Source organism: Gossypium arboreum, unplaced genomic scaffold (genome assembly GCF_025698485.1).
Source record: "Gossypium arboreum isolate Shixiya-1 unplaced genomic scaffold, ASM2569848v2 Contig00265, whole genome shotgun sequence".
NCBI lineage: Eukaryota > Viridiplantae > Streptophyta > Magnoliopsida > Malvales > Malvaceae > Gossypium > Gossypium arboreum.
The window spans coordinates 90,878-112,451 of NW_026440381.1; the positions used below are offsets into that span (position 1 = coordinate 90,878).

General features: G+C 31.7%; 1 protein-coding gene and 2 pseudogenes across 1 annotated transcript; all 3 read right to left on the reverse strand.

Annotated features, from left to right (window-relative positions):
• Nucleotides 1–2,077: 2,077 nt before the first annotated feature.
• On the reverse strand, nucleotides 2,078–5,018 carry LOC128288710 (disease resistance protein At4g27190-like). The gene is made up of 3 exons (XM_053024928.1): nucleotides 4,042–5,018; nucleotides 3,835–3,946; nucleotides 2,078–2,173 (listed from the first exon to the last, which is right to left on the reverse strand). Exons 1-2 carry the CDS (start codon nucleotides 5,016–5,018, stop codon nucleotides 3,937–3,939), a joined length of 987 nt encoding a protein of 328 aa, XP_052880888.1. The 3' UTR covers nucleotides 2,078–2,173; nucleotides 3,835–3,936.
• On the reverse strand, nucleotides 3,973–8,070 carry LOC128288709 (probable disease resistance protein At4g27220; annotated as a pseudogene).
• An 8,963-nt stretch (nucleotides 8,071–17,033) lies between these two features.
• LOC128288711 (small nucleolar RNA R71) lies at nucleotides 17,034–17,133 on the reverse strand (annotated as a pseudogene).
• Nucleotides 17,134–21,574: the final 4,441 nt, after the last annotated feature.

The following is a 21,574-nucleotide window of genomic DNA, read 5'->3' on the forward strand; positions in this document are numbered from 1 at the left end:
CTTAAACTTTTAACCCAACATTTCATAATTTAATCCAACCCAACACATATTTTTCTATTTTCTAAAATAAATATCATTTATTAAATTAATTTTTCAATTAAATAATTTTCTCAATCCAAATCTAACTATGTTAAAGTCAAGACAACTTTATCGTAAAAGAATTTATGAGAAAATATATTTAATCTCTACATTCAATGGATTCCCAATGACAAATTAATTTAAAGTGAGAATCCTTATTTACATCTAACAAATTTCTTAGATGTTTGTCAAACTTGAAAGTCTCCTAGAGTGTCTTACATGTTGGAAAAAATTGGTATGAAAAATTGTTTAATTGGTGCGAGAAAATTTTTAAAATTTTCATAAACTATGGTAAAAGTATCATGAAAGTCTCTATACTAAAAGTCGATTTCATTTGCTACCTTTACAAAAAAAAAAGACAAATTAATCCATATATGTTAGATCGAGAAAATTAGTCATTCATGTAAAAATTTCATCCATTTGTACTATTAAAACCGATGCACGATGAACTAATCAGATAGTGACATGTGATGTGTCCCCATGTACCTCATGTTGATGAACTAAGACCAGTTTTTAATAGTAGAAATTGATACATTTTTTAACAGAAAGACCAATTTCTCTTTGATATAACATAAATGGATTAATTTGTACATTTTTTATGCATTGATAGTGCAAAATACAATTTGACTCTTAATACATGGATTTCTATATTACTTTTACCAACAATAAATTCTTGTGATATTAATAATGAATTGATTAAATAAAATATACATGTTTTCAAGCTAGAAAGAAAGGCTAAAAGGCAATATGCCTCGTAGAAGATGTTGGATTTGTTAAACAATCCTATGAAGTCCAAATTCTTTTAGCTTGCAACTAAATGATCTTCTCTATTATTCTTAAATGCTTATAGAGTGAGCAAGAAAATGCGAAAGAAAATTTAAATTCTTTGTGCAACTTAGATATACCTTTCGGTATTTGAATCTTAATCTTGAAGATTCCTTTGTTATAAACAGCTTTCTTCAGACCTATTAATGTTAAACAACATCCAGATTTTGGATATCTTAACCCTTATACAAAGAGTTGGTCAAAGTGTATGTCGGTAAGTCTATCCCAACACTTAGGAAAGTGTAAGCCCAAAAGTGTCGACATAGTGTTGGACAAAACCTACTCTTATTTAAATGTTGTCATAGGCATGCATATCCCAACCCTTATACAAAGAGTTAGTCAAAACGTATGTCGACAAGTCTATCCCAAGACTTAGTAAGTGTCAACCTAAAAGTGTTGGCATAGTGCTAAACAAAGTCGACTCATATTTAAGTTGCCGCCTTCCTAACCCTTATACAAAAAGTTGCTCAAAGCGTATGTTGGCAAGTTTATCCCAACACCTAGGAAAGTGTTGGCCCAAAAGTGTCGACATAGTATTGGACAAAGCAGACTCTTATTTAAGTGTTACCTTAGATATGCATATCCCAACCCTTATACAAAGAGTTGACCAAAGTGTATGTCGATTAAGTCTATCTCAACACTTTAAAAGTGTTGGCATAGTGTTGGAAAAAGCCGACTCTTATTTAAGAGTTATCTTAGGCATACATATCTCAACATTTATACAAAGAGTTAGTCAAAGCGTATATTGACAAGTCTATCCCGACACTTAGAAAAGTATCGTCTTAGGACTATTTTGTTATAGTGTATATGATAGTAAATAATAATAATATATAATTATATTAATTATATTATATACATGATATCCATATTTTTCAAGAGAAACATTACTTTATATGGTACCAAGAAATTAATACATGAAACAACATCTAAATATAATTGATTTTAGCATAGTTTTTTAAGGTGCTTTATCATACCCTCCAGCTTTGACTCTCAATTCCTCAATACTCTTAACCTCACCAACTGCTTCATCATCTTTATTATTTTCACTCACACTTTCTTTCACGACTTCTGCAGTGTGGCTTCTTTCCAAGCTCCATCCAGGGTTTTCTTAGCACTATCCCCACGTTTTCTGCCATCTCCACCCCTTTTTATGCCTTCTTTGGCTCTATCCTCCGTTGTCCTACTCTCTTGTTATGGCGGCGACTGTGCAGCCCTTATTTGGTTTTGAATTGTTATTGATTTTTGACTTGGTACAATATGCCTTCTACTCCTGCATTACTTCCATGCATATTTATATGAACCATATAATTTAGTATTCCAGATTTCTTTTTTCTATTATTACAAATAGAAATACAAAAGCATCAACACTTAAGAAAGTGTTGGTCCAAAAGTGTTGACATAGTGTTGGACAAAGTCTACTCTTATTTAAGTATTACCTTAGGCATGCATATCCCAACTCTTATAAAGAAAAAAAAAAGAACAAAGGAAATTTGGAACTTGACACGCTTTTGGTGCTTCTAGATGAGTCACTTCTTGCGTTTACACTTGTTAGCTTTTTAGGTTTAGTAAAGTTATTTATATGGAATCGAGGGGAAAAGATTGTATCAAACAAGAATACCACATTATCTCGTATTCTTTTTCAATAGTTTTTGCCACATCAATATTTTTCATCCCGAGATACATGATGTGGCGCCACCGTTTCATCCTGAAAAATTAAATCCAAATTAAAATCCTCAAATTCAGATAAAATTACCGATGTTGCATAAAACTATTAGAAATGGATAATATCCTGCTTCATACAATCCTTTCTCTCGAATCGAGTGGAATAATTATTTTATCAAATAAATTTGGCTTGAAAGCATATGTTTGAGTTTAAAAAATCTATTTAAATTAAAATAAATATCCAATTACATCTACATATAATAAAAGGTAAACTATAAGAATAATCAATACAATTGGCAGTATTACTTAATTATTAGTTTTTTTTCAATCATTTAACTATTTTAAATTAAATTTTTAGTCTCTCGAGATAGTTACTGTTAACTTACTTATAAAACTCTACCCCAAGTTTTTTTATAAATGTTATGTTAACAAAAGCATTTATTAGTATTTAAATCTTAGTGTTTCTAAAATTTTACATGAAAATTAAAGAATATTATATCATTTTACAATACTTCGTAACTTTTATTGTAAATAAAATCATCATCATAGTTTTGTCTCACCTTAAATTATTTTGATTAAAATATGTTTATATTTTATCAAAATATTAATAAAAATAGAATATATTCTAATTGGTATGTAATCATATTTATTATATGTTATTTTTAGACACTAAATACGTGATTTCTATACGCATATATGTGTGATAAGATTTCTAGCTTTATTTGAACCTTTCAAACAGTAAAATTTTTAATTATTAGACTCTTGATATACTCTTAAAACAATCTAAAATTTTTTCAAGTCTAGACCCATTTTGGTCTAGCTCGGTCAATCCAAAAAATCATTTTACTATTCAAAATAATAAAATAATAAAAATATAATTTTATATTAATATATTTATATTTATATTTATATTTATATTTAAAAATATTTTTATTATTTAAATTGAATTTGAGTTGTTCTATCGGGTTCTATAGCCAACTTCTATACCATATTTTTGTACTTTAAAATTTGAAGCGATATATATATTTATATATAAAATTTGAAATTTATTAAAATTACGAACTAATAAACTAGTGTTAAATGTGATAAAATACCATAATAATATTAAAATAAATTTATTACTTAATTGTTTTATATATAAATATGAATATTTAGAAGGTTATTTTAAAAGAAAAGAAATTAATTTTTAGAGAAGAATAAGAGAATAGAAGGGATGGTAAGAGAGGAAAATGTTTAAAAGTGGTGGAGGCAGTTTGATTTCTTATTTACCTTAGCCTCTTAGTCTCAATGCTCTTAACCTCTTCCTTCCATCATTCCTTTTCTCCTCTCTTTTGCACTATCCTCCCCCCTACTTCTTTCCCACCAACGCTTTTATCTTTCTCTTCAACACCACAAATATACATCAAATTTTATTAATATGGAGAAATTAGATTTATAAAATAAGAAAAAATAAACTAAACTATAAATGTTTAATACCTTAAAAGCTTCCAAAGGGGTTGAAGAACATTTTTAAAGTTTGAATGGTCATCCCACTCCAACGATTCCCACCATTCTGTGCTTGAGAAGATGGTAAGAGAAGGTGGAGCATATGAAAATGGCTGCCCATTGCCAACAAGGGGAACAAATGGAGGAATTCTCTTCAGTTTATCACAATCTCCCACAACTTGGATAAGTTGGAGAGAATCACAAACCATCACTCCACTTTTGCTGCAAATGCTCTTCAAATTTGGTAATTCCCAGAATGACAACTCTCTCAATTTGGGAAGATGGAATTTGATTAATGCATCACTCCCTTTTTCTTCAACTTCTGATGTTGGTGCTCCCAATATTTCTACTATCTCATCACAATGATTCACTGATATTTCTTCCAGGTTTTGGAGGTCTGGAAGCAACCAATGTGGAAGCAACGTCTTCATAATTGAGCATTTGGATATCGTAATTTCCTTAAGATGGGAAAAGGTGGCAGACGGAGCCAATGTTGATGTTGTTGCTGAACCAATTCCTTCATCTTTCATAATAAGGGCACTCAACTTTGGCAGTTCATAAAGATCCAACACCTCAAGGGTCTGAAATGGATGAGCGGAAGAAGAGGCAAAAGAGGACAGGGAAACAACACACTTTATCCCTTCGCACCTCCAAATCCTACAAACCCTCAAGTCAATCGCATTTGTGAAAGAAGAATTATCATCGACTAAGCTTCTCAAATAGTCGCACATAATAATATTCAACTCTTGAATTTCAATTGGGTGCATAATTAACTCATCTTCCCAATTGTGGACTCCTCCAATTGTTAATACTTTATCTCTTTCCACATCCCCATAATATGAGCCCACCTGTAACTCGTACTTGATGAGACTTTTCTTACTTTGTTGCATTGAGGAGATGAACTTATTGAATTCACTGATGTCTTCAAAACGTCCGGTAAAGCACTCCAACTTCTTCAATGGTTCCATCTCCTCTGCTTTTAGACTTATTTTTCATTCTTCACATCAAAACTCAAGTGCTGAAGGTGAACGAGTTTTGGTAAAAGTCCAGCGGGTATCTCTTTCAGAGTGGACACATGAAGATTAATGTATCTTAGCTTTATCAGCATATCCATGCCTTCAGGGACTTCCTCAATTTTAGTCCCAAAAAGGTCCAACTTCTTCAATTCCTGAAGCATTGAAAGACATGGCAGATCTCTTAATTCATAACAGTTACGAAGCAACAATGTTGTGAGGTTCTTTAGTTCAGAGATGGAATTTGGTAGACTCTCGATCTTTGTAAAGGACAAATTGAGAACACTAAGACAAGGCATATTTGTGAAGAAAGAATTTGGGATCTTCTTTATAGGGTTATGCTGCAATAACAAGGTTGTGAGCAGTTGACATTTTGTGGGCAGCACATCTATAGAAATTTCTGATATGGAGTTACGCATGAGCGATACTTTCACAATATCCGAACTCCATTGCTCCTCTTTTGGTAACTCCTCTAATTGCAAACCTGCTTGTATCATATATCGAGGATTCATTCCAGTGATCGACAATGCCATGTCTCTCACTGCATCATGCATCTTTACACACTTACGAAATCGAGTGGTAACATTTTCCAACAAGCAATTATGTTCTAACTTCTTTGAAATAACATGGCCCTTGTCTTTCATTTCTTGTCTTGTACCCATATCATCTATGAATCCCTCCTCAATCCAGCACTCAATTAGCTTATCTTTTTTAATTTCATAATCTTCAGGAAATAATGCGCAATATAAGAAACAATATTTCACTTTCTCGTCCTTTAAGTGATCGAAGCTAAATTTCAAACGCTCTATCACTTTAGCTTCCACTCCTTCCACTTTTTCTATTCTCTCTTTCAATTCCCTGAGTGTGTTTTTCCAAATAAAAGGGTCCTCTTCTCCTTTGAATGTACCAGCTACGACCACAATTGTAAGAGGCAGACCCGCACATTCTTCGACAACGAGCCTCAAAATTGGCATTAAAGTTTGATTTTGCACTATGTTAGGCCCAACTTTACTCAAAAATAGTGTCAATGCCTGTTGTTCCGAAAGAGGATTCACTTTTATCACCGTGCAACCCATATATTTACAGACATGCTCCGAACGGGTTGTCAACACCAACTTGCAGCCATTGCTGGCACTCGGCTCAGGGATCCCAATTCTCTAGAGAGACTTCATCCCACACATCATCTAGGATTAGAACATACTTTCCTGCGTTCTTCAGCATTTCTGACAAGATTGCTGCTCGTCTGAGCTTGTCCTCTTCTTTGTCTAAATATTCCTTCGACTCCAACGCACTTGCAATATTATCTTGTACCTTCATTACATTGAACTCCTTTGATATGGTAACCCAGATTACCTTTTCGAATCTTTGTTCTTTCAAAAGATCATTGTGGATGTGCTTCATGATAATGGTTTTACCCACACTGCCCATCCCCCAAACCCCAGTCTTGCTCACCTCCTCCTGCATCAAACATGCCCAAATCTCTTTTCTGACAGATTCCTGTCCAACTATTTCTGATATTGGCAATGGCAACTCACCACTTGGACCATCCATCGCAAGACCTTCGGAGGCGTCAGGAGCGTTATCAAGACGTTCCTTCATTTCTCGAGTCCATTCATCAACCAGCTTTCCGTTGCAAGCACGACAGAGATATCTTTCGTTACTGACTTTGTTTTCAACAACTTGTGCTTCACTAATCATCTTTTTCACATCTTCCAACCAATTTTCAACTTCCTTCTTCGGTATCTTCCCCAGAGGACGAAGAAGCTCTGCTTTCAATTGCAGCTTTATATCTTCCATTTTCGAATTCAAATCATCTCTGATCCTCTTGAATTTTCTCACATAATCATTCAGCTTTCTGTGATATTGCAAGTATTTACAAACAGGAGTTCCGAGACAATTTGCAACGCCAAGTACAGGCTCTAAGTACTCCATTGCTCTGTCCCTGCAACGCAATCATATATTAGAATAGCAGATAATGAAAATCTGTGAATGTATTGGATTTTTGATATGTCAGTGTAAGCATGAATCCAAGTTTCAAGCAATGGCGTTTATTAGATGGAGCTATGGATGCAGGGGCGAAGCGGGGAGGGGGCATGGGCCCTGGCCCCTTAAAACGTAAAATTGCTATTTAGGCCCTTAAATTTTTTAAAATTTTAAATTAATAAAGATAAAATTACACTTTAGCTCCCTGAAATTATAAAAATTCGCTTTAATTTTTATAAATTATAAAGATATAAACTATAAAAATTAAAATTTCATCTAGGCCCTGGCTTTGCCCCTGTTTGGATGGGTGGCGAACAGAAACATGATGAAATTTGTATATCCAGAATTGACTTCTCAATGTATAGAAAATGCTAGATTCAAGTGTGCAACAGAATATTAAGGGTAAAATGTTCAACAGTTTGAGATTTCAACATTATATTGGTTCTGGGTAGCTGTTTTGGTATTAATTTCTATCTATAGTAGATTATGTCTGCTTATCATCCAGTCTTGAAATCTAAAACTGTTGAGAATCAGTAGAGGAAATCATAGCTTCAGATATTATTACAATTATTCATCTTTCTTGTTATGTAAAAGCGAAGGAAATCATGTCATGAGTTGATAATAAGCAAACAAATTTTCAAGTGAGCTGAATTGCATATTTAAGGATCAAAGAATGGGAAGAAAAATAACCTGACCTACTGGCTGAAATCTAAAACTGTTGATAATCAGTAGAGGAAATCATAGCTTCAGATCTTATTACCTGACTATCTTACAAAGCTAGTTGCTATGACAGTAGCAGATAATAAAAAACAATCATTGCATAGTCATGAATTAAGCAAAGAAAAGAAAATGACCTTGAGTGGATGCTTGAAAATTAGTGATAGACCTTGGAGATCAAAAGAAAGAATGTTGTGGGTACAATAGCCAAAAATAAAAGAAGAAAGTGAAGATAAAAACAGACAAAATTGTGATAGGTTCCACAAAGGCAGATTTATTATTAAGAAATCCAATCTATTTTTTTTTCTTTTCCGTCTGCCATTATAATTGGCATTAAATAATAATAAAAATAAATAATGGGACGGTTGAAATTATAGAATGCATAATTATAAGTTACCAGTTGAAATTAAATATACAAAGTCAATGAGTTGTGGCACCCTATAAATATATAAGTATAGTTGTGGCGTTGTAGTAAATAAATATTCAGTTACATAATAAATTCCTCGATAAGCTATGCTATTAAATTCAAGTTGTGTTTTATTGGTAAGAATAGTTCGAGTTTAAATTATCTTAGTATAAAAAAAGTTACACTAGTAGTTACTAAACTTTGGGAATTTTGGTTTTAATCAGTTAATTAAAAGAAAGTTACAATTTTATCTCTAATGTTTTTAAATTTATTTATTTTTGTCACTCGATTATTAAGTGATACTTTTTAATTAGTATAATGTTGCGGAAGCGCTTAAAAGAGTAAAATTATTGTATTGAAAAATCACACTAAGTTCAATTCCTGGAAAGAGAGGTGGATTACGAGGATCACTAAGTACAAGGTCTTTCCTAGCCGAATATCTCTATCGTAATTTAATAGCACAATAAATCACTACAATCACACTCACAAAATATGCAAAAATAAACAATAAAGAACACGAATTTTAACGAGGTTTAGTAAATTTTGCCTATGTCCTCTGGCACTACCAAATATATTTCACTCCAAAAATACAAGTGAAATTTACAAATAGGAGAGAGAGAACAATGACTTAAGTAGAGAATGATGATATGGGATGTAGAAAATGAGAAATGATTAGGCCTATTTATAGTTGAGGTTCAAGGATCAACTTGCAAACTCCCTATACAATTAGGGACCAAAATTGAATTATCCCATGCCAAATTTCAAACCAAATTTTGGTGCCTTAAATGTTCTTATTTTTGGTTCCAACTTTCTCGACACCTATGTCTTTGACTTTTCAAAGCATGGATGGTTGCCAATAATCTCCACCTTGAGGATTTGATTAAGATAATCTTATCTTCACACAATTCTTTCTCGCTTTAACAACAATACTTGATAGTGCCTTCTTGAACCATTAAACTTGCAGATATTGATCAAGTTCAAACAATGTTCGAACTTGGTTGATGTTACCACCTTGGTCATCATATCATGGGTTATCTGCGATCTTAATCTTCAAGATGAATTTTCCTTCATTAATAATTTTCCATCGAAATGGAATCGTACGCCAAAATGCTTTGTACGTGCATGATAGATTTGATTTTTTGCTAAATGAATAGCACTTTGACTATCACAATACACGTTAATATGCTCCTGAACCAATCCCAAGGTTTTAACCATACCTTGTAACCAAATAGCTTCCTTTACAGCCTCTGTTACAACCATGTATTCGGCTTCTATTGTTAACAACGCAACTGTAGACGGTAGTGTAGACTTCCAACTTATTGGTCCTCTAGCAAGTGTAAACATATAACCGATGGTTGATCTTCGTTTGTCTAAATCATCGACATAGTCGTAATCAACGCATCTAAAGAACACCTTTACCAAGTGTATTATCATGCTTGATAGTAATCCAACATCCACGGTCTTCTGAATATACCGTAGAATCTATTTCACAGCTTGCCAATGTCTTTTTCCAGGATTATGCATATACCTGCTCACTATACTAACTTCCTGTGAAATGTCGTCTTGTACACACCATTGCATACATCAAGCTACCCATTACATTAGAATACGGAACTTGCAACATGTATTCTCGTTTTGTATTCGTCGAAGGAGATAGTTGTGCATAAAGCTTGAAATGATAAGCCAATAGGGTACTTAAGGTGTTTTGTCCGCCGTTCATGCCAAATTGTTGTAGTACCTTCTTCAAAATCGCTTCGAGACAAGCTAACTCGCCATGAACTCTATCTCTACATATTTCCATGCCAAGAATTTTCTTAGCTTCACCTAGATCTTTCATCTCAAACTCGAGATTGAGTTGAGTCTTCAATCTCTCAATCTCAACTTTGCTCTTAGATGCTATCACGATATCATTAACATATAAAAGCAAGTATATGAAAGTTCCTACTTGTAGTTTTTGAAAATACACGCTAATGATCAAATTTACTTTGTGTACCTTTGCCCTTTTATGAACCGATCAAATCGCTTGTACCACTACCTTGGAGATTATTTCAATCCATAAAACAACTTTGTTAGTTTGCAAACCCAATTTTCTTTATCAACAACCTTGAATCCATTTGGCTGAGTTATATAGATTTCCTATTCCAAATCACCATATAAAAACGCAGTCTTCATATCAAGGTGAACTAGTTCAAGGTCATATTGCGCAACCAAGGCTAGTAAAATCCAAATAGACGAATGCTTCACAACTGGAGAAACCATTTCATTGTAGTCTATTCCTTCTTTCTGAGCGTAACTCTTTGCTACCAATCTAGCCTTGTATCGAATTTCATTTTTACTAGGAAATCCTTCCTTCTTTACATATACCCATTTGAATCCAATTACCTTTTTTCCCTTGGGCAGTGTCACCAACTCCCAAGTCCTATTTTTATGAAGAGACTGCATTTATTCATTCATGGCTTGCTTCCACTTTACACCATAAGGGTTACTTATTGCTTCTATGTAAGTAGATGGAACATCATTATCTGCAATTAGAAGTGCATAGGCCACTATATAATCAAAGCGAGCAGCTTACGAATCTCTTCTTGGCCTTCTATATGCAATTGAATCTTCTTATTGTAGATGTTCTTGGGTCGAACTTCTTCATCATTTATCCCTCCAATATTAGCCGGATCATCATTTACCTTTTCAAGCTCCACCGTAGAAGTACCAATTGGTTTTGTCATCCTTTGTGAATCCTTATACTTTAACATGGTTGATTCATCAAAAGTCACATCTCTACTGAAAATAATATTTCTTGTATCGGACACCAGAGACGGTATCGTTTTACTCCACCGTTATACCAGAATAATGCTTTTGCTCTTGGGTCTAACTTAGATTCTTTTACATGATAATATGCAATCGAACCAAAACATGTAAAGAATCATAATCGAGAGTGATTTACCACATCTCTATAGGATTTTTTCCATTTATTGCAACCGATGGCAAACGTTTAATTAAATGGCACGATATGTAACTACCTCACTTAAAATTCCTTGTCCAATCCAAAGATTGGACAACATACATCGAACTTTCTCCAAGATAGTCCGATTCATACGTTCTACCACCCCATTCTCACTGTAGTGTATCCCGAATGTGAAGTGTCACACAATGCCCTCATCTTGACATACTTGTAGAAATGGATCATTTTGTACTCATTACCATTGTCCGATCGAAGTCGTTTGACCTTTTCGACCACCGAGTCTCCACCATCTTTTTCCATTTTAGAAATTCATCCAATACTTCACTTTTTCTTTTCATTAGATATACCCATACTTTTCTTGAATAATCATCAACAAAAGTAACAAAATAGTGCATACATCCCAAAGAAGCCACTTTGGTAGGTCCTACACATCATTGTGAATGTACCTGTAATTCTTTTCATATTGTGAATTGCTGAACCAAATTTTACCATTGTCTACTTGCCCAAAAAATAATGTTCATAGAATTCCAATTTGCAAGAATTTGCACTTTTCAACAAGCCTTGCTTCGCCAAAGTCTGCAAAGCTTTTTCACCAGCATGTCCCAATTGCATATGCCATAACCTGGTAGCCTCTAAATCTGCATCTTTTGCAGAAACTGTTAATGTTGATCTAATAATCAGACGCTCATTTAAATAGTACAAGTTATTTCTTCTTGTGCCTTTTATAACCACAATTCCCCAACTACTACCTTTAGTAATCCATCTCTCAAAGTGATTGTGAGCCCTTTAGATTTTAGGGCCTCTAACGAGATCAGATTTTTTTTCAAGAGGTACATAGCGAACATCTGTCAAGACTTGGACTGAGCCGTCGTGATTCTTTAATTGGATTGTACTTACTCCCATTGTCTTACAAGCACTGTCATTGCTCATAAAAATAACTCCACATTCTAGTTCTTAAAACTAGAAAACCAGTCCTTATTAGGACACATATGGTAAGTACATCCCGAATCCAAAATCCACTCATCCGTATGACCTGTCATTGCCATGCCAACCAAGCTAAAGTCTGACTTTTCATCATGCTCTACTACATATGCATCAGAAATAGCCTTGCCCTTTTGTAACTTAGGACACTTCTTTTTCCAATACCCTTTCTTGCGACAAAAAACATATTCATCTTTGGTGGGTCTCCCTTTGGACTTGCCCTTCTACTAGGTTTGTTGCTTTGTGAACAATTTCTTACTATTAAAGCTTCTGTAGTTGTATCTCTGTGATCTCTTTTATCATTCTTTCGAGTCTCATATCTATACAACACACTACAGACTGCATCAAATGTGATCGTGTCCTTCCCATGAAGCAATGTGGTGGTAAGATGGTCATGTTCATCAAGAAGGAAATTCAACAACAATAAGGCATTGTCTTCATCTTCAAATTGATCATCCAAATTTAGCAAGTCTGTTAAAATTTTATTGAATGAGTTCACATGGTCATTCATCGACATATTGTATGATACGTGAATCGATAAAGTTTCTTTTTCATATAAATCCTATTTTAAGACTTCTCATTAGAAACTTTTTCCATTGTAACCTATAACTTCTTTGTCGATGTCTCCTCATGACGTATACTTCGCTCTTTGGCCAAACATAGGCGAATTGTACCACACGCTGTCTATTGATCTTGGCCCACTCTTTGTCATCCATCTTGTCGTTTTTCTTCAAGGGCTATATCCACTCTTTTGTCTGACATAAGACATCCATGATCTCACATTGCCACATACCAAAATTATTGGTACCATCAAATTTCTACTTCAAATTTTGCATTGGTCACAATAGTCCTTGTCGATGACGATGCTCGCCATTTTTCTCCTCAATCCCAACCATCGTGAACGAGCAAAGATTGTATACGTGAATAGTGTCATAAACAATCATATTATCTAAGTATGAATCTAGCTCGATACTAATTGTTAAAGGGAAGCGTGTAAAAGAGTAAAATTATTGTAATGAAAAATCACACTAAGTTCAATTCCCAATAAAGAGAGGTGGATTACGAGGATCACTTAAGTACCGTGTCTTTCCTAGCCGTAATATCCCTCTATTGTAATTTAATAGCGCAATAAATTACTATAATCACACTCACAAAATATGCAAAATAAACAATAAAGAACAATTGAATTTTAATGAGGTTCAAGAATTTTGCTTACGTCCTTGGGCACTACCAAATAGATTTCACCCAAAATACAAGTGAAATTTACAAATAAGGAGAGAGAGAACAATGACTTAAGTAGAGAATGACAAATATGAGATGTAGAAAATGAGAAATGGTTAGATCTATTTATAGTTGAGGTTCAGGATCAACTTGCAAAGTCCCTATACAATTAGGGACCAAATTTGTAACTACCCCATGCCAAATTTCAAACCAAAATTCAGGCCTTAAATGTTCTTATTTTCGGTTCCAACTTTTCGACACCCATGTCTTTGACTTTTCAAAGCATGGATGGTTGCCAATATAAAATAACAAATTTAGTCCTCAATTTTCATACTTTTAATCAATTTGATCTTGATAATATATAAAATGGTAAAATATTGAAATTATTTTTAAATTTTAGAACATTTATAAAATTAAAATGAAATAAAAATAGATAAAAATTTCAAAAATAAATAAAGTGTGAGCAAATGATGGATAATTATTTTAAACCGTCCAAAATTTTTCTATATTATCTTTATTGAAATATCCTATACCCGTCTTTAAAAAACATAAAAAAATATTAAGTAAAATTATTTGTTCTCTATTTTATACCTCTTTATTTCTTGACATAGCTTTTGCATGATAAGAAAAGATAAAATTCTAAATATAATTTATTTTTACAATTTAGGTTTTGAAAATTAATTTAAATGTAATGAAAATTCAATTGAGTTTGAAAAAGGAAATTTTGTGGTATATTTTGTGTTCTTATGACTAAAAAATGACATCATGGTTAATTTCATAAGGCTCAGTAATATCGTTCTAGATATTCTTGAAGGGCACGAAACTCAATTTGATAATATTACTAATTTGGTTTTGAAAACATTGAGGAAACATAGAATAATCTAACTTTTTTAATTTCTTATTTTCTTTATTTCTCATACAATTTAGTTATTCAACAACATATTCAAGATTTTATTTTTTTCTAGAATTGTTATATACATTTTTATTTTATAAATAATTTTGAGTTTTTTATAATTTTATACAAAATCGAGTCAAATTAATGTAAAATATAAAAATTAATGACTAAAATTATTTTACCAACTAAAGCAAGTGCCATATAATAATGAGTGACAAGAAAAACAATTTCAAAAATTAGTGACCAAATTGTAACTATTTTTAATTAAGTGGTCAAACGAAAATTTACCCATAATTAAATGACTAAGGATGTAGTTTACCTTAAATTCTTTTAAAATTTTTAATTTAAACTTTTTTTATCCATACTATATATTAACCCTTTTATTGAGTTGGCGCCACCCATCAATTGAGTCCCAAATCAATATGAAAATTACCAAAACAAATCATTTACGCAATTGAATAAACTAATCAATAATGAATAAATGCATGAAAATAGAATAAGAGTCTAATTTACGTGATTGTGCCACGATTTCATTATTAATGATTTATTGTTTACATAATTTTCGGAATGATGTTATACTATTTCGAATGATTTATATGTAATTTTATGAGATAATCTATTTTAGGAAGTAGATATGTATTAGGAAGTTGAGGGAAAATTGGAGTAGTTTTCTTATTTGTATATATATTCTCTTATGTTGATGAATAATAATTAAGACTTTTACCTTACTATTATCATGGTATCATGAGCCAAAACTTAAAATACCACACATCAAATTAAGATGACCCCACCACCACCGCCACCAAACAAGATTGAGGCTAATTTGTCATTTTTCTCGATCCGCATGATTGTCCAAGAGATTTCATCGCCTCTAGTGCATTGGTAGTAGCGTTTGGTAATCCTCAAACTCAAATAAATCGCTTGAATGGTGAGTTTGATAGTACTTTTTGGATAATTGACACTAGTGCTTGACCCACCGTCAAATGTAGTAGTTAATTTGATCTATTTTCACACTTATGGAGCTTGTTTTCTATGCAATTTAGGATTTAATTTTACATTTTGATATTTAGTAGTTAGAAATAAATATTAGTGACAATCAACTTTATACATGGCATAGGGTGTCAAGGCCTAATTTGGACTACCAATACTTCTATAAATAAGACATTAAGGATTTGATGTAACTAAGTTGTCCTAGATGCACTAAAAAACCCTAGTAGTTTCGGAGTAGGATTAGATTAATTTTCTTTCGACTTTTCTTAACCATTTGTTTTTTCTCTTAGAATCAGTTTCGATCCAAGAGTTTATTTATTTTATTAAAGTATTCCAGCTTACTTGATCTTTGCATTTAACATATTTTGTTATTCTAATCAATCGATTTGCTACTCCATTTTCCATTCGATATCAAATCCATGATTATTCAAAGCTCATTTCTCTTTCGATTCAATCGTATTCTTTACATGATTTATTCAATTGGAGTAGAGATTATGAATAACATGAGTGGCTAAATCCCGTAGGGGAGATTAATGAGTGGATGTGGATGTGACTAACGAAGGATTATTAGTTGGTATAAATACGTGTTCTTCAACCCTAGGCTTGACAATCCTAGGAATTTATCATAGGTTAGACAATATCGGGGATAAGTCGAACCGAGTAAATCATAGTTTATCCTGTTGAGAAAGCGAGGTTGGGAGATAAGCAAGTATCAACCAATCGATTAACTAGTTAGAGGACGGGAGGTAATAAGTAGTTAATTAATAGCTAATCCACCCTAGAACCCTAATCCAATTTAATTACAAACCCTAAAGTGAGTTAATCTTCTTGATTGGTTTATTGATTTTAATTATTTTTTATTTTTCTTGTTTATTTATTTAGTTACTTAAAATTTCTTATTAATATATTTTATGGTTTATCACAATATAGGAATTAATTACTACTACTTAGACTTATTATTGTAAAAATGTTTTTATCGATTTATTTCATCCTCCTTGGGTACGATCCCCAAAATACTTCCAAAGTGTATTGTTGTAACTAAACTATATTACAATTTGACCCTTGCACTTGTGGACACCATCATTTTAATTCTATATATTTTTGGTTTATTTTTTACTATAAATGATAACTCGTTTATAGGCGGTCAAGTTGTTGGCGCCATTGCTAGGAGGTTTCAGCAATAAATCTTGAAAATATATATTTTTTACAATTAATAAGATAAAGCAAGAAAGTTAAAACCTATAGATATGATATTTAATTTTAGTTTATTTATTTTTATTTTATTTTTCTTTTAGGTCATTTATGACTTGAAGCTCCAACACCCCAATCAATCCATATTCAAATCCAAAGCAATTATTAAGGCGCAAGTAATGAACACCGATCAACCCACGGTAATTAATTTACCCTAGGAAAGCTCGTTATTTGAAGATCCACGAGAGCAAAAAGAAACATCCAGAAGGAGTCCCAATGGATCAATGGATGTTATGCAGCACACCCTACCTACACTAGACGCAGTAAGGAAACATAGAAAGGCCGACAATTAATGCAAATAGTTTCAAGATAAAGTAGTCACGATTCAAATGACCTAGAATACTTACAGTTCAAGGGAACATGGTGGAAGACTCGAACCAACACTTGAAGCGGTTCCTGAAACCATGTGACACCTTTAAGTACAATGGGGTATACAATGATGCCGACGCCTTCGTTATTCCCGCTCATTGTGCGACAATTTAGTCAATTGGTTGACTCATTAGAATCGAGTTCCATTGCCACGTGAACGATCTAGCGGAAAATTTTCTATAAAAATTTTCCCAATTAGTTAAGGAAAGAAATCACTAATTTCAAACAATACGAAGGTGAATCCCTATGAGGCATGAGAGCTTCAAGACAATGCTAAAAAGTGCCCACACCATAGACCTGCAAAGTGTGGCTCTAAATACAAATTTTCTATAATTGTAACCTCCCAACCCTGACCTAGACGTTAGGCCCAAATTTGAAGATTACATTGGTCATCGAAATGACCCGTGAAGCTAGCGAAGTTTATAAAATAGTTGTTTTAAATTTTTATTTATCTTAGAGGAGAACTTAGCCTATTTTCAGAAAAACTCATGATTTAACAAAACCGATTAAGTTTAACATTTTTTTGTAATGATGACTATTTTTGAAAACTTAGTTAATTTCTACTTTATTTATTACTCAAAATTTTATTTATAATCTAACAACGACAATGTGAAATTTAATTTTAATTAAGTAAAAAATTATGCATCATTAATTCTATATCCATGTTTCAATATCTTAAAATCAAATTAAATATCACGCATGCTAAATAAACCCAAAGTGAAGTCTCATGCCACAATTCAAATAAAGAGAAACAATTCCAAAATAATGAAAGAAAAAATTGAATAGTAAATCTAAAATACTTTGTAATAAAAATACCAACTGAGTCGAGCCTTTTGTATGTCGTTCTCACCCTAACCTTGTAATGGTAATCTATAAAGATTGAAATAAATGGGGTGAGCTTTAAGCTCAAGGTGAGTCCTATCACAAGTAAATCAATGCAAACAATAGATGACTCATACAAATAGCAATTCTCAAGACAATCACAATCTAATAGTAATTTGAAGTATCAATTCTTTAGATCAACACATCAATATCATAATATTTCAGAATTCACAATTTATGTATGCACATGCTCATGAATGATGATACAATTTCAATTTATCGAATGGATCCTACCCAACTCCGTTACACCTCACAAAGAGAAGTTCCCAGAACTTTTATACCAAGTTGTGGATAAACCACTAGTAATAAAAGGGTGGATGAACTACCAGAATTTTTTTATAAAATTTTTTTGTAGACAAGCTACTAGTACGGTGTGGATAAACCACTCAACAGTGCAGATAAACTGCTCAAACAATGTGGATAAACCACTTAATGGTGTAGATAAATTGCTCAAACTTCCTCCGTTCATATCATCCTACCCCATGCAATGCAATATGACATGCTTATAACAGATCAATACGATAGCAATATAGGTTATAACAAATCAGCATGGTAGCAAAGTCATGCTTAACATATATTTGATTTAACGGTATCAAAAGACATGTTGAACATGCAATCAGAATATAAAGACAATAGACATGTATTGTTCATATATTATGCATATAACAAAAAATTCAGTCATTCAGATCATAGCTTTCAATTATTCATATTTTCAAGGATTCAAATGTGAGTAATAAAGCTCTAAAACAATTCAAGGGACTATATAGGGACTAAATAGAATAATTCTCAAATGTTTGGGCAAAATTGTAAAACAATGGTATGTAGTCATGTGGTCAGGTTGTGTGAAAGGCTAAAAGTCGTGGAAGGGTTACACGATCATGGGCTGCCGTAGTTGTAACGATTCGAACTTTAAGGTTATAGGAAAAGTGTATTTTCTAGCCTCTCTTTCAAAATGGCCTCGTAAATATTTATTAAAAATATTTATGAAGTTAAGTGAGTGGTTAATTAAAGTTTAATGAAGTGAATTAGCTTAAAATAAGGATAATTAGATAAAAGAATTAAATTGAATAAAGTGTGAAAGTTTAATTGTAGATTAAAAGAAAATGAAAAGGACCAAAATGGAAATTATGCCATTTGTCCTGAGTGAAGTGGATAATGCATAAAAATCTTTGATTTTTATGCATAAATATGTATAATAAATTTTTTATTATGGTTTTATACTTGATATTTATTAATGTTATTATTATTAATTGAATTGATATTATATTATGAAATAAATTAAATAAAGACATGTGTATGGTCATTATTTGATACGAGTGTATAAATAAAAATACATACATTTGTAATACATGTATTTAATTATTAAAAGATATTTATTATTTATAAAATATATTTATTAATTAAATAATTATATTATAAGATATTTATATGATAAATAAATAAAAGTATGACAAATGTATGGTGATCTATGGATATATATGTAATAATAATATACACATATATAAATAATAAATAAGTATTACTTATTATTTAAGCATAAATAATATAATGTTATTATATATATATATATATATATATATATATATATATATATATATAAAATAAAAAAAAGAAACAGAACAATGAAACGAAACAGAGAACAATAGGGAGAAACAAAGAAAGGAGGAAAAGGGAAAATTTGGATTTCAAGGTTTGGAAGTTTAATAGGTAAGTCAATTTAGCCCTTTCTACTTAATTTTTATGTTTTAAAAGCTTTAGAACAAAGTTTTGATGAAATTAAATTAATATTTTGAAAGTTATTAGATTTCTAAATATTGTTCATGTTGAATAAAAATATGAATTAGGGTTAGATTGATAGGAATTCAAGTTAGAATAGATAAAGGGATTGAAATGTAAAGTAAACTATAAGTTTTGTGTTTTAGGGACTAAATTGAGGAAAATTTGAAATTAGGAAAATATGTTGAAAATTTAATAGTTAAATTTGAGTTTGAATGAAATTTGAATAGAAATAAAGTGTGAATTGGTGTTGTAAATTTGGTTATTAACATTTTACACCAAAATAGTTTTAAAGAGTAGTGTTCCGATTTTGAAAATTCACCAAAATTGTAGAAATCGAACTAGAGAATGAAAAAATATGGAATTAAATCTTATTGAGTCTAGTTTCTCACAGAAGAAATGTGTAAGCAACGAAATTGTAGATCATGAAATATTATAAGTTTTGTGAGACAAGGTCAGAATGAATTTGGGTTCCCCTGTTCTGAATTTGAAAAATCATTAAAAATGGTACAAAAAATAATTATGGGTTAGAATTTATATGTTTAAAATCCTAATGAACCTATTTTCAAGATAATTAAACGGAACATCATAACGGATCTTGTACAAGGAGATAATTAATTTTTAGTGAAGAATGGTCGGAATTGTTTGACAGCAGAACAGGGGCAAATTTAAAGAATAAATTATACTTATTGGCTAAACAAAAATTCTAAAAATTTTACGGTAAGAATATATGTGAGTCTAATTTAGAGAAAATTAGCGGATCTTAATTTGGAGTTTCTTAGCTCAAGATATAAATGATTTAGTAACAATGACTCAAGTAGACAGCTTTGAATGAACATATAAGTAAATAGTGGAATTATATGTACAAAAATGGTTAAATTTGCATGTTTAGGCTCATGGATTAAATTAAATTGTGTTGTATTGATGATTATAAATTATTATTTTCGTAGTTAACAAAGAACCCAAGACATTGGGGCACAAAGGAAAGGAGAAAGCTATCGAGGATTAAAACGAGAAATTCATGGTTTGTATTACTATAATTCAAATTACTTTTTATTAAATGTTTTATATAAATTCTATATTTAATAAGTGAGTTATAAGGTAAGTATTGATATTTGAGTTGAATGAGAATTGAATTGAATGGTGAATGTGTATGTATAATTGAATTGTAAATTGATTTGAATGTGAGATTGTAATTGAAAAGTGATCTTGGATTGGAAATGAAAGTGAATTGAGAGTTGAAATACCCTATTAACTAGTCGGGCTGAGTCGGATATTATTGGCATACCATAGGATCCGGAAGTGTATGGGATTTGCCGCTTTACCGATCAAGCACTTTATGTGTTGTATTTCAGGCACCTCGTGTGTCGCTTTTAGGCACTTTATGTCATATATACTGATCAGGTATTATGTATCGCTTTTAGGCACAATGTGCCATATTGGTGTGTTTGGGTTGGAATTGTATCCGTCAAAGTCCGAGTTTGTTAATAGGGTGAACAATTAAAATGAGAAATTTAAAATAAATTGATTGATTATATTATTGAAATATTGAAAGAAATGAGAAAGTTAAATTATGGATTGAGATTGAAAATGAAATACATGAATCTTAATGTACATGTAGTGATTGAAATTTTTACATGTGATATGTGATGGAAATTGAAGAATAGCTAAAAATTGTATTGTTATTATTAATTAATGAAAATTTAAGAATGAATTGATATTTGAGAAATTGGATAGTTACATGTTTGGTAATTATAATTCTTTATTACTATTATAATTTGAATTATGGTAATACCACTGAGTATGGAATACTTTCGTGCGGTTGTTTACTCAGCGTAGGTTAATAGGAGTCCAAAGGTCCGGTCCAGCATCCGAACGACCGACTCCGAGCAAAAGATTTTTGGTGATGTTTTCTATCTTAATTGAAAGTGGCATGTACTAGGTGTTGTATAGGTTATATAGATATGCTTGTAATGTTGGTTGTAAGAATGGTACACCATATTTTTTGTTCTTAGTTTGATAAAATGGTAAAGATTATATTATATAATTTGGTATTAAGTTGGAATGAAAATGAATGAAGT